This window comes from Haemaphysalis longicornis, unplaced genomic scaffold, assembly GCF_048455015.1.
Source record: "Haemaphysalis longicornis isolate Haplotype H1 unplaced genomic scaffold, Haemaphysalis longicornis Haplotype H1 scaffold_3, whole genome shotgun sequence".
NCBI classification, from domain to species: Eukaryota; Metazoa; Arthropoda; class Arachnida; order Ixodida; family Ixodidae; genus Haemaphysalis; species Haemaphysalis longicornis.
In genome coordinates this window covers 58,839,284-58,852,747 of record NW_027526335.1, presented here as the reverse complement: position 1 = coordinate 58,852,747, position 13,464 = coordinate 58,839,284, and the positions used below count along the sequence as shown (strand labels likewise).

The following is a 13,464-nucleotide window of genomic DNA, read 5'->3' as shown; positions in this document are numbered from 1 at the left end:
CTTGCGCTGAATGGCAAATTTCGAGCGCATCTTTTTGGCAAAGATGCCTACAAACACAAAAATTGTCGTACAAAGAAAACGAAGAAGCAGCAACAACAACGAAACATAAAGCTGATCTTATTTTTAATGCTAAAAGGTCTGGCTTTCCATTATTAAGAAACAATAGATTGGGTGCACACTAGCGCACTGTGAGGTACAAATAGTGTAAGATCTGCATTGAAATGCAATGTATAGCTGTGCGATGTATGTATGTATGTATGTATGTATGTATGTATGTATGTATGTATGTATGTATGTATGTATGTATGTATGTATGTATGTATGTATGTATGTATGTATGTATGTATGTATGTATGTATGTATGTATGTATGCGCTTGTAAAAGTATGAATGTATGTCTGCGGGCAAGCATGTACGATACTGTGTGTATGTATGTGCGAATGTACAAATACAGCCACCCACACAGACACACACGTATACACCCAGCGCGTAGATAGATGTAGAAAAGAAATTGGACAGATTCGCAGCGCTTCACAGTAATGTTAGAACGTGAGGTAGCAAGGTCAAATGAAATGCGAACACAAAAATATAAACCTGAACACGCAAATTGAAAAAGGCTTTTCGTGGAAGTGCAACAATGGCGCGCGGTTGGTAAATCTGGAAAGTCACATTTCCCAACTTTGTTTTTGTAATTAAGCCACGCGTCAATGGGACCTGCATGGAAAGAAATCGCGCTATTTGTGCGTTCTGGTTGGTATTTTCTGATCGCGTTTCATTTGTCTATGACTCCACCTGCAGCCCCCTTGCACACACCCACGTATTTCAATGCCGTGAAATGCCAGGTCGTTGACTCGCTCAGCTTTTCCGGCACATATCCCGTATGAGAAATCTAGTCCTGAGCTCTCGCTTCACCAATAAAGAAAACACATGTGGTTGATGCCTCTGTCAAAGGAATCGGCAAAACACGAAAGTGAAATGTGCAGCGAAATCTGCAGCTGAGCATGATTTGCGGGTCGGCGGCTGTCTTGAGGGTGTGCTTGGCGAGCGACGTCCTGCTGGCGGGTCGCTTCGGTAAAGGTGTACTGGCGTCATTTCCGTGACGGATATCACATCAGTGAAATCTCGGTGTAACCCGACATAAAACACCTTCGTGTTAAAATATAAAACCCGAAAACGAACAACCCTAAATATAACGCACTCTTTGTATCTAAAGGTTGCTTCCCCGCAAGAAGACGCTGTTTGCACGGGTGCACCCTTTACAGGCCGCTTGCTTCGTTGTACTGGCGTCATTTCCGTGACGGATATGAAGTCCCTCAAGTGTTTGTGCTTCCCAAAATGAAACAATTTCGTGTTAAAAGAAACTGATGTTGTAACTCCGCACTTGCAATGATACAGCGCTATTTCGCGTCAGAAAAGGGCAGAATTTAACAACAGGGACAAGGACTGGACACACAAACTATTTTTAGCGCGCGAAAAATGGACCTCCCCAAATGCCTGTCGTAGCAGACACCACCGCTCACGCAAGCACGCTCGCGGGAAAGCCCGTGCGCACCCCTGCGAGAACTCCAAACCGGCGAGGAGTCGAAGGCCGCTTTCGGTTTACCGCGAGCCGTGGTCGTCGGCCAGGCGGAAGATGCGGTCTACACGCTCAATTTGCGACCCCGGACGACGCGCTGCGGCCTGCGCACGCCGTGCGGTCACTTTTTCTGCCGTGCTCCTTGTGTGCTGATGTATGCGATTCGCTCCCTCGACGCTTTGAAGTGCTCGCTGTGCACTGACAAGGAACGACTCGCTGACTACATCTTGACTCGCTTCTGCATCAGGAATATGGTTATTCTTTCTTTCCTTTGAGTACGTTTTTCGAATGGCTCAATTGCAACGAGTACCTCTGTTGTTTGTTCGTTTTATTTTCTTAATGTTTTGCGAAATCTCGAAAAAGCGCTCATCCGTTGGTTAGTTTTCAGGGCTAGAGTCAATCGATGCGTATTCTTGACATCGAAAAATACCCTTTTGTCGTCTGCACCTGACGTGGGAAAACTGGGTAAAGTAGGTTAACGGCGTATACCGGTTTACCCTAGTGTTCGTGCGTCCAGTAAAAACGTCGGAAAAATGTCTCCAGCGTTGAGAATGTGCAGTGATCGACGCTAGTGGTCAAATTCGTGCCTTGATATATATTACTAGCTGCTAAGAGCAATCCTATTTAATTTGAAGCACACCTGTAAGTAAGCATTTTTGTGGTGGTATTTCGTTTTCAGATGTTTTTTTTAAAACACCATTTTTGACCCTAGCGACCAACTTAGCAAAAAATACTAAAAACTCCGCATTGTTTCTGCCTTTTAAGGAAGGCTCAAAATTGGTGTTGTAGAAAACTGTCTTGAGAAAGTTATTCTATGTTGCTCTAAAAACTACCAAGAGGATAGGTGATAATTGCCTTCAGAAGAGAAAAAAAACTTTAACTTTTCTTCAATTCAAAAGGGAAAGTTGACAGGAAACCACCCAACTTGTGTCATAAATGCGAACATAAGCTGATACAAAACGCTCCTTAAGACGTCACTCGGCGGCTCTTGCCAATGGTTATGTGTCTGAAAGGTTATATATATTTTTTTTCTCTTTCTTACTGTCTTTTTCTTTAAAGTTTCATGCCTCATACTACTGGGCGTCCTTTTATGTTTTGCTCAAGCAGTGTTTTGTTGCATAGATGTTTCATTCTGGATGATACCTCTAGTGTTTAATAGCGTCTTTACCAATGGTATCTTCTTCAACAGTGAACCAAAGCAAGCGAAAGTGGACATTCTTTTTAAAGCGATATGTCATCTTGATCTTGTCGCGCATGAAACGAGTTATGATTTTATTAGAGAGAGGTGGCTAAATTATTTCGGGGGGGGGATAAAACGCATCGAGAAAACATCACAAGTACTTTGTAGCAGATATACATACTGTGCTCAAGTGTTCACGTCAAGGTTGGTTCTTCCAGAGGTCCCATTGGCACCATGCAGACATTGACGTTCCCCTGTGGGCGAGGCCGCCTACGGCGAAGTTGTTGAGGCACTTATGTCTGTTTCACACCACACATTATATGTTATTTGGCACAAATAATAAAAGTGTAATTTGACAGCCAATTATGTTAAAAAGAAGCTCAGCGTTAATTATCCCAGCAAACATCGACAACATGCTAGTAGAGTTCTTGCCGAAAAGCTTGGACAACTGAGATGTGCTCGCTCTGGCGCAGTGGGTAAGACGATCTGATACTGACCCCAAAGACGCTTGATTTATCCATGCTGCCGCTTTCCACACGAAGGGAAAAAACAGCAACCCCCCTGTGCTGAGATTTTAACACACGTTAATTATCTACAGGTGGTCAAAATTATTACGGAGACCTCCATTACGGCGCGCCTCATAGCCCGCGCGTCGCGTCAGCACGTTAAACCACGAAAATTTGCAGAAAAATTTCAGAAAGAAAAATTGGCCGCGTATCTGCTCCTTTCGTTGCAAATGTCGCCAAAAGACGATAGTCTTTGTAGACATTTGCCAAGGAAATGCCCCCTTTTGCTTTCCCGCTCACCTCTCATGCTGTTCCTGTACCGTCGCGCTCATTCCAAGGTAAACACACTAAAGGTTCGCGCAAGGCGATTTGAATTTACCGCGTTCCACTGCTACAGGCCGGGTTCGTCGATGCCAGCGCTGCAGTACGGCGGAGAGCGGCCGACTAGAAGGTTTATAGAACCGCGTGGCCGTGCTCCACGTGCGTTACAAGCAGAACGTGGAACCTAGCTAGTGGAACCTTTCCTTGCTGTTGCCGCGTGATTTTCATGTTTCTGCAGCAGATGTAGAATATCATTTGCTATCGAAAAACCAAGCATCCATGAATTTTTTAATAAAGGAACACTGTGAATATCTCTTGTGTACTAATTTCCTGTCTTATACTCACGTAATGTGTTGTTCTTGTTCAACAAAGTTGACAAGTATGAACATATAAACCGAGCTTAGACGTTTACATGTGGCTGTGAGTATATAAGACTAATGCGCAATATCAATTTTACTTTGGCCGGGTGGCTGAATCGAGTCACAGACGGACGGACGGACCGACAGACACACAGACAGACCAAAATTTCTGGTTTAAGTAGCCCAAGAAAGACTATCGTCTTTAAAACTCTGCTGAGCAGCTGAGATACTAAATTTCTTCATGTTATTATGCTGTTTATCGATTCCTAGAAGTTTTGCTGCTAAAGGTTTAGTTTGAGGACAATACACACATAATAAATGGTTATCTCTTAGTAGTTCCTACTGACGCTCTTCAGTGAGAACCCGCGACAAAAGTTGAGTTACTTCCGGGCTGAGCTGCCGCTGTGTGTTCACGACTGAAGATGGCAACGTTCGTAATAGTGTCCTCTTCCGCAACCTGCTGTGCTGCGCAGGCGCCCTGCCGTACAAGGTGTACACGGCTGCGGCGGCAGCCGCGGCTGCTGCTCACGAAGGAGTCCTGACGGAGAAGCGCAAGCAGCGGCGCATCCGGACCACGTTCACCTCGGCGCAGCTCAAGGAGCTCGAGCGGGCCTTTCAGGAGACGCACTACCCGGACATCTACACGCGCGAGGAGATCGCCATGAAAACGGACCTCACAGAGGCACGCGTACAGGTAAGTCTCTTCTGTTCCTGCTTCTCATTATGAAAAGGAAACAAAGACACTCGCTCACAAAGGAAACAAAGTTTTCACATACTCCACTAAAGCTGTTTTTATCTATTGCGACCTCCAAAATTCATCTGGAGGCTTTTATTTCCTTTGCATCAACGATCCATTGGATCCGTTATAGGCAGCGTTCCGGTTTAGAATATTGTTTCTCTATGCTTTGGTGTGTATTACGAGTGCCGCAGACATTAGCGGGACGCAGCTGATGTGAGTACGAGGTGGTGGACTTTATTTTCACTTGTATCGATATCAGTTCCATAGAGCCGATTTCCAAATAATTCACAGTGAGGTGACTGTCTTGCAACTATAAAAATATATACCAATGCTCTTAAGACAAACAAAACAAAAATTATATTTCAACACTATTATATTGACTGTGTTTGAAAAGACGTGGTTATTGTGCGATACAACGTGCTCGAATTACGGTAAACTCCTGCAGCGAATTGTGAATACGACGCTGACACAGCCGACAGGCCGAAACTGTGTTCGTTAACAGGAAGTAAGAGTGTCTTTTAACGCCAACCGCTACACTTCGAGCAATCGCGAACACTTGTTCAATGCATCTATATTGGCCATCTAAGGTAAATTGCGCCATCTCTACTGAACACCTGCATTTTTAACTACTTAATTGAAAATTTGCGGTCAACTCCGCATGTCGAAGATGGTTTTGCAATAAACAATATTCTGTTTAATCTCGAAACAGCAATACGCCCGACTCGGAGCATAGCACCGACCTGACGAACTGATAATGGCCACGCACGGTTGTTTCCGTGCTCTTCACCCTCTCCCTCATCTCTTCCCTTTCCCTCCGCTCCCCTCCCGCACACGGCTGCTCATTTGAGCGGCTCCGCCGGGCCATTGACGAGAACCAGCGTGGCGTGCTCAATGATCTCCCCGCAAAATCCCTGGCGCGTCCCGCTGAGCACCAATAGCGATCTGCTGTGCGCTCAGGTTCATCCCCTGAGCTGCCTTGCCTGTGCCGCTCGCCTCATGGTTGAGTTAGCGCAGCTGCTGTCGCAGGTGCCTGACCGCTAAGTGGCCGCTTTAGGGGCGAAACCGTAATGTATAAATGGCTCTGGAACTGCGCGAGCGTTTGATTCTTCGGATCTCTTTTGCTATGACTCCAATGAAGGGGAGAAAAGGGGAATGACCCGTAGTGGGACTGGCTTAACCTCATTTAACAGATAGGTATCACGTCACTGGAACCGATCCGCCCAAGCGTCGGTGATGCATTTGCGTCTGGACCGGGGAAGATGCTCATGCTCGCCAGACTAACGCCACGGGTTGTAAATGTTCGGCTGAGAGTTAAAACAGATCGCAGTGTAAAAGCTGTGGTATAAGTGAAATTCGAACCTTGTGTTTGCTGGTGCCTGAAGGAAAAGTGATAGGGTTTGTGTAGCTAGGGTACAAGCACAATGTAGCCAGCATAAACATCTCCTGGCAGGAATGCTGGTAAAGGGCGTAATGTAAGTTGTAGCACGTAGCTAGCCGAGAATGGTCAAATCCGCATGCTCATTTTCAAAGTAAACGAAATGTCTTTTGCTGGGCGCTGAAAATTATCCTTAAGCAAAATTAGGATCGTTTCAAGGAGGATTTTTCTCGCTCTAAATAGTAGTTTTTGTCTTTTTATGAGGGGCAGGCAATTATATTTTGGAATGGTGCAGTACCTACCCCAGTAGCGGTCTCAGAGATTGGTTTTGGAGGGGGCGAATTTGGGGGGGGGGCGACTTTTTTTTGGGGGGGGGGGAAGTAGAGGGGGCGGGGGACGAATAAAGAACCACTAACCTCCTTGCACCAGTTTTTGGGAGGAATTAATAACCTCGCCGGCGTGCGCGCGTTTGCGGAGTAACCCGCTTGCACACAATCACTTAGCGACACAGTGGTTTTTGGCCCCCCTTAGGCGGTACAACGGCTGACTCGAGCCCGCATTTCTGACGTTCGCAACACGTTTGAGACCTCGCACAAGTGGGATGCTTAAAAAAAAATAAAAAAAGTAAAAAGCTGAGGACCACTTTTTTTTTGGGGGGGGGGATCTGACCTACCTCACTCGCCCATAGAATATGGCATGCCAGGACTTGATTCCCGTGTAAAATAAAATACCTACCGCTGCTGCACACAGCCATTTAATTGGAACCAGGTAACCGGCATACGGTAATAAATTGAACATTAGACTAAATGAACCTGAACACTCGAGAAAACTTCGTTCAAGCAATATTTTGTGTAAAGAAAACTGGGCAAAAGAGTAGCTTATCTTGCTAAGGACTAATTCTCAACGCCCAGGAACCTATATAAAGAGATGAGCTCCAAGCGTCACAAATGCCAAACGCGTACCGCTAACGAAACACAAGTCGCTCGGTATCAAAAGCTCACAAACCGGGAGTTCCGAACCGCGCTAAACGTCATCCGGCAGCACGCCACGCAAAAAGGGCAGCGGAAACTGTAGGGTCGGGGAAAGAAGACGCGCTCGCAAACCACCCACTCGTGTATTTTGTTTGTATTCCACGCTGTGGCCAATGGTTCCGGCAACGCCAGCCTCTGCCGCAACCGGGAAGCGGGAGGGAGGCCGCGCTGTCTGGTTCGCATTGGAGGCCGCCGCACTGGCCGCGCACTCCTGCCCCCGTACAGCAGCCCTCCATTCACTCCCTGCAACGTGCTCGGAACTGCATGCTTCCTCGATTTCTCGCTGATGAGCCTGCTGAGATAAACGAGCTTATAATAAAATAACAAGCGGCGCTTGAGCCCACACGCGAGGCAGGGGGAGAGGACGGGGTGCCGGGAGGAGGGGGACGCGGCCGCTGACACGTGACCGGTCCAGGAAGGGTGTCGCGGGTGAGATAAAGAAGGAACAGAAAAGCCCGCTGGTGCTGGTTGCGGACAGCACTGAGCGGAGGCTGCAGCAGCAGCAGCAGGTTCAATCTAAGAGAGTGCTCAGTTTTCTATCGGCACGACAAGCGGACGAGCGCTTTGAAAGACTGCCCCGGACTGGCCCAAGTGTGCGGCGTCCTAAGAGGAGGGGAATCTGTCAAGGGGGCCGAGGGAAAGAAGGGTCTCGCGACACGGCCGGGTGGCGTGTAAACAGGGGCCGTTATTAAAGCGTCATCCCCATCCGCCACTGCTGCTCCTCCACTACTATTCGAGTGGGAAGCGGAGGAGGACACGCGGCGTCCATCACGCGGTCAGCCGTCGCCATTCGGCGGCCATCTGTGCACGCGGCTAGCGTCTTCCACCCTCACTCTTGGTCTTCTGAACTTGAGAGCTGCCTGTCTGGGTGCGGAACGCAAGAGCTCTCGATTGGATGCCCCCTCTTGCGCAACCCCTGGACTGCGACTTCCTCCCGCCTAATGAGGGTTTCAGCGAGAACCGTGGCCGCTTTAGATTGATCCGAAGGTGCATTACGAAACGGAAGGCTGTTCTAGCCTAACATAGCTGCTGGAACCTAGAAGCGCCACCGCCAGATAAGGAGTTGATTGTATAGACAGCATCTTCAAGATGCCGAAATATTTCGGCACAAATTGAGTTACTAAAATATTTGTCGCTGCATTTATGGAAACCATCGTTGCAGACGCCAAATCAAGGGTAACTAGATACCAGAGCAAAGCTTCACATTGGCACGCTTCTCAAGTAAAAAATGGGAACAAAACAAAACAAAAATACAAGAACAACTACGGGCAATATAGGTAAACAACGCCAATCTATGCTACAATGGGAACAGGTGGCCAGAGAAATGTACGGCGTAGATTACTAAAAGACCAGAAAAAAGGCAGATCAGTTGAGCCCGACCTTCGTAGGATCCTCCAATTCAAATTAATCGCCTGGCTGAAGCTGCATCTCCACGAGTGCTGCGTAAAATCTGTGGTGTACGACGTAGCGGGTAATTTAACGCGCTACGCATCTGCTCACGCTTGGCCAGATGCAAACCAGAGGCGACAGTTCACCCGGAGCTCAAAAGGGCACGCTGTCACTGCGCTCCGTCTACCCCAAGACGACAATGGCGGCAGGCGCCGTGTTGTAATCAAACTGCCATCTCCGACCGCGACAGCACGACGGCGACAAAACGACGAGGGGGGCTCGCACGCGAGCGCTTCCTTGGGCAGGCCGCGCTTGGACACACAGCGCGTGCCGAGGCACGTGACTACACGCGTTAGCGCGCGGCACGCTCACCGCACGGCGCTCGTGCAGGCGCGGCACGTGGCGCTACAAGAGGCCTCTTGATTGGTGCACGCGACTCGAGGCGGGCTGGCCGCGTGTGCCTTGAGGCCATCTGCTGCTGCCGCCGCCTTGGTTCTTGGAGCTGCACAGTCCGCAGCATCAGCTTTACAGTGGACATCCAAAAGACAACGTTGCTTGTCAAATTGCGCAAGATAATGATCGAAGTAACTGTCGACCCAGTACATGGGAGCACGGGTAGATACGATACGAACTCATGTTATCAAGTAAAGCAGATTGTGGACAGAGGTAAAGAAAAACACTAAACGTCTTTCATCTTCCTAGTGCTGTGATTAAGACCACTTACGATGGTTCGTTGCGAATCTTCGCGCGTAATGACTGGAAGCAATGTAACAATACCGATAATTCGGCGCACTTTTAGGTATAAACACTGGTGTATACCCTGGGCGGTTACCTGTATAACGAGGGGGTAGCAGTGAGTTCGTGTTTGTTGCAATTAAACATTAAAACTACGAGGTAAACATCCAGTGGTCCAATCAACTTTTATAGGAAAGCCATATACCACGCCATTTTATTTCATCCCACGCCTGTGCTACACTTCGCATCGACTTGAAACAGAAGTGTTCGTAAAATATCGCGCAGTAACTCACTACGTAGAATTTACTGCAACTCAATCCCAATTCAAAAGAACGAATGCGCATATTTTCTCATCTATAAATATTTCCGCATGTGGAGCGTCTTATATTAAAAAGTACAGGTATTAAAAATAAGCCCCGTATATCTAACATCAGACTTATTGCTGACATGTATTTCTACCACAAGTGACTAGCATCAACTCACCCCACATCCAAGCACACCCGCTAACGTTTCAGCGTTCGCGTATTCAAAATTGTAATGGGAAAGTTATTTTTAATACATGTACTGATACAACAAGGAAACGCAGTTTGTTCGGCTCAGACGGGACCCCGAGATGTAGCCGTGGCCGTCAAACTGCCTGCGCGGGGCGCTGCTCTTAGACCAATCCCCAGAGAACTTAGCAGCGCGTGTTTAACGACTACCCTTATTTGCCCGTTCCGGTATCATTAATCACGAGGCCTAGAGTAGGGTGCACACTACCTTACTCGTCCTCCGTAACAGTAAGCTTTATCGCAGCATCGCTCGTCTGACGTAGCACAGTCACAGCGGGAAGACAGGGACGGTGCGGTCGCGCATCCCCGAAGTCTGCACGAGCAACAAAGCCAACGGCACAGTTGGAGACCATTTTTAAGGAAGCACGATCGATGTCTACCGCGATTAAATCGCGCGATCCACGCGAGTTGCAGGTTACGGGTCGTGCGGGTCATCTGGCGCCTTTTAGTGCCGACTCAGTGATCCGATGCGCTCCAATGAACCCCCTGTAGTTTTACTTGCTCAATACTACGCGCGCGGCATCCGGACCCAGCGTTGGATCGCTGCTGGGACGACTCATTTTTACTTTTGCAGCGAGCGCTGTGCTACGTACACCGCAGTGCTCAGCGATACGCGGCCTTTAGAAAGTGGCAGATGTGTGGTGGCCCACTGATGACTGTTTTGCACGAGGCTCGACACGGCGAGGTGCCGTGTAGGGGGGAAGTGGGCGGCAGAGCGGGGTCGGTTTCAAGGTTTGTTCGACGATCTCGCGGAAGCGTGTTTCGAACCCGCTCCCCTCCGACCTTCCCGTGCATTCACGTATTGAAAGTGTCCTAGCTAGCTCGCTGGCACCCCCCAGCTTTCACTCCTGCCTCCACTCCTCTCCCAGTGCCTCTCTTGTGCACCGCGCTTGAACCGGTCGCTCGGAAGCGAGCGCCCCGCTCGGTTTCACGCGTTCAATGCTCATTCATGATCCCCGGGCTGCCGAATGCGGCGCCAACAATGGAGCGCTAAACCAGAGGTCCTTGCCAGCGAAGAGGTCCTGTTATAAACGATCGCTTAATACACTGCCCTGCGGAGCGTATTGACTGACGTGCTTGACGGCTGCGTTTACGCTGTGCCGTTCTATAGCCTTGTGAGTTTGTGAGTTTTAAAGCGCGAGCCTCCTTATTCTGGGTAGAAGACGTCTTACAGAATTTACAACCTTCACATTCTAGCAGGCATGCAGAGCTTCTGCTTCCAAGTGATCACGCAACAATTATCTACTTCACTATACTTGTGCACCGAGTGCTGACAATTCAATACGGGTGGTGTGTTTTAAGAGGCTTGGAAATGAAATGACGCGCTAAAACTGAAGAAAACGAAAGTTAATCCGTTCGAGCAAAAAAAGACAGTTCCAGGAAAAAGTTTAATGTGTGAAAGCGTCCTTAATTGGTGGAAGTAATATGTTGGAAGTAACACTGCTATTTTATGGCTTGGTACGCCTTGTTATGCTTTGTTATGGCTTGTTCTGATTTTTTATGGCTTGTTATGCCTTTTTAAGCCTTGTTATGGCTTTTTGCCCGTACCTTCCAACATCGTGTGATGCTAAAAAACTGAATTGAATTAAATCAACCGCGAATAGTAAGGAGTGCATGCCGACCCTCTCGTTTCCCACAATAAGAGTCAAATTAAGGGATTGTTCAATAATAACGTTAATTGGGTGTTAGTTGACTTCCTTATCAACTATTAATCCGAACAGGATAAAAAGAGTGTGGAAGATCGCGTCGCCTGAGGGTAATAATGTGCTGACCTTTGGAATTAAACAGCCCATGTGGATTCTGTACCAAGTGTCAGAATGTAAACGTTCTGCTAAATATATATTTTACGTACGCTTAATATGCAAATGCTAATTTACGTACCTCACTTGCCTCTCAAAGTCATGCCATAGGCGTCCTAGCACTTAAAACGTCACAAAGTTTAAAGAACAGCGGCTGAGCAACCTTTATAGTTTGAAACGGAAGTACGAACTAAATTATGGTCACAATTCTGAAGCCTTAAAGGGTTTATGGTAAGAAACATTGGATTGTATGTTGCGTTGTCCGGCTGCCCTAAAAAAACAACAATGGTGTCAGGTTCCATAACAGCGTTTCGTTAATATTGAAGCTCGCTGAGTACACAGAGGCCCATGACGGCGGCAAGTGTATACCGTCAACAACGAATGCTCTTGCTACATATTCTTAGTCAGCTGTCAAACCCAATAGGATAAAAAAGGTTGTAATCTAGCCGGTCACCTGTAGGTTATGATGAATTTATAACACTCGGGATTACACAACGCGTAGGTGAGGGAGAAAGCGCGGTCGAGGGTAACTAGTCCTCACGGTTCACTTATGGCAGGGAGATCAGCTCAGGAAAAAACAAAAGACAAATTCGAGACACTGGGTTTCACTCGGGATCAGTGTAACCTGACCATGTCCACAAAAACTTCATTCCATCCGTACGCTCCAGAATGCAGCGGACTCGGTATCGATGAGTGCGGTCCTGTATGAACGTTAAAAGACTTAGGGAGAAGAACAAGCGAAATTGAGGAGGAGGAGGAGGAGGAGGGGGATGAAGTCGGTGGTGAGGGGCATTTAGTTCCTCAATGCTTAATAGGGGTGGATCCGATGATCAAATGCTTGCTATAATATTCCCTTCCTACAAATGTGGCATATGCAGCGCGTTACGTGCAACAAAGCCACGCAGAACAAAGAGGATGCGAGGAGGTGGGAGGGAAAAAAAAGGGGGGGGAGCGGAACTGCATCCTTGGGCGTTTCCTTGTGCGCGTTTCCTTGTCTCTCCATTTCTGTCCTCTAATGCCAATAGCCGCAGGCATGGTTTCTGCTTGTCCCGGCCTTCGGCGATGACGTCGCGATGAAAGGAAAATAAAAAAAAACGTGAAAGAAGAGGTAAGCACAGAAAGCAGTAGCTCAGACATGATGGCTGTACGAATGACAACGCGAAAAAAAGAATTAGAGGAAAAGGGAGAGAGAGAGAGAGAAAGGCGAGCTGGAGAGGAGAAACAAGCGCCGTGACGCTGCGTGTATGGATAGAGACGTATATCCCGACACGCCGGGGTGATCACTGTGTGCGGCTCTGTTTAACCTCTTCTATAAGTAAGTTAAGCGACGGTGCCGCAGTAAGTGAAATCCCGTTAGCGGAAGAGGAGGAAAACAAGGGACGCGGGCTTCATCCGGTGTCATAAAGGATGCGGGGGAGCGAGGTTTTGGTCGGGGTGCGGATTAGAGGCGGCGGAGCTAGGGTGCCTCGCGAGCAGGTGTGACAGATGTGTAAAGCTGCGGGTTCCGGGGCGTAACCGTATGGACTGTCGCGTGTGTACTTATGTAAGTGTCGACAATGGGTCCCGCGGCCCCGTGTGTGTGAGGCATTGTCGGTCGCCGCCTGCTCACTTTCGAAGCCGGGGGAGGGAAGAGAGGGATAAGCTTGATTGCCTGCAGTTGCGTCCGTCAGAGGAAATGGTAATGAGCGGGCACGCGTCATAAGGGTGGGCGTAGTAGTAGGCCCGTGGTTCTGTTTGTTCGTATTTATTGCGCACGTGCCGACTGTGAGTGGGGTTGTGTAGAACACGCGCGATGTCAGATCGATTGCGAATGCATTTATTATTTTTATGCTGGAACGCGAATACACTTCCTGTTTTCCTAACAAGTTCGTTTCAGAATTAACATTGGAACAACAGCGCTTATA

The 13,464-nt window shown here is 48.2% G+C and overlaps 1 protein-coding gene across 2 annotated transcripts in view; it reads left to right on the top strand.

Moving 5' to 3' along the window:
- Positions 1 to 13,464, top strand: part of LOC144173266 (uncharacterized) — a 107,619-nt gene that overhangs the window by 50,072 nt on the left and 44,083 nt on the right. For both annotated transcript variants that reach the window (XM_077701753.1, XM_077701752.1), the window contains exon 3: positions 4,415 to 4,635. In XM_077701753.1, the coding sequence (XP_077557879.1) occupies positions 4,415 to 4,635 (221 nt within the window). The remainder of the gene's footprint in view (positions 1 to 4,414; positions 4,636 to 13,464) is intronic.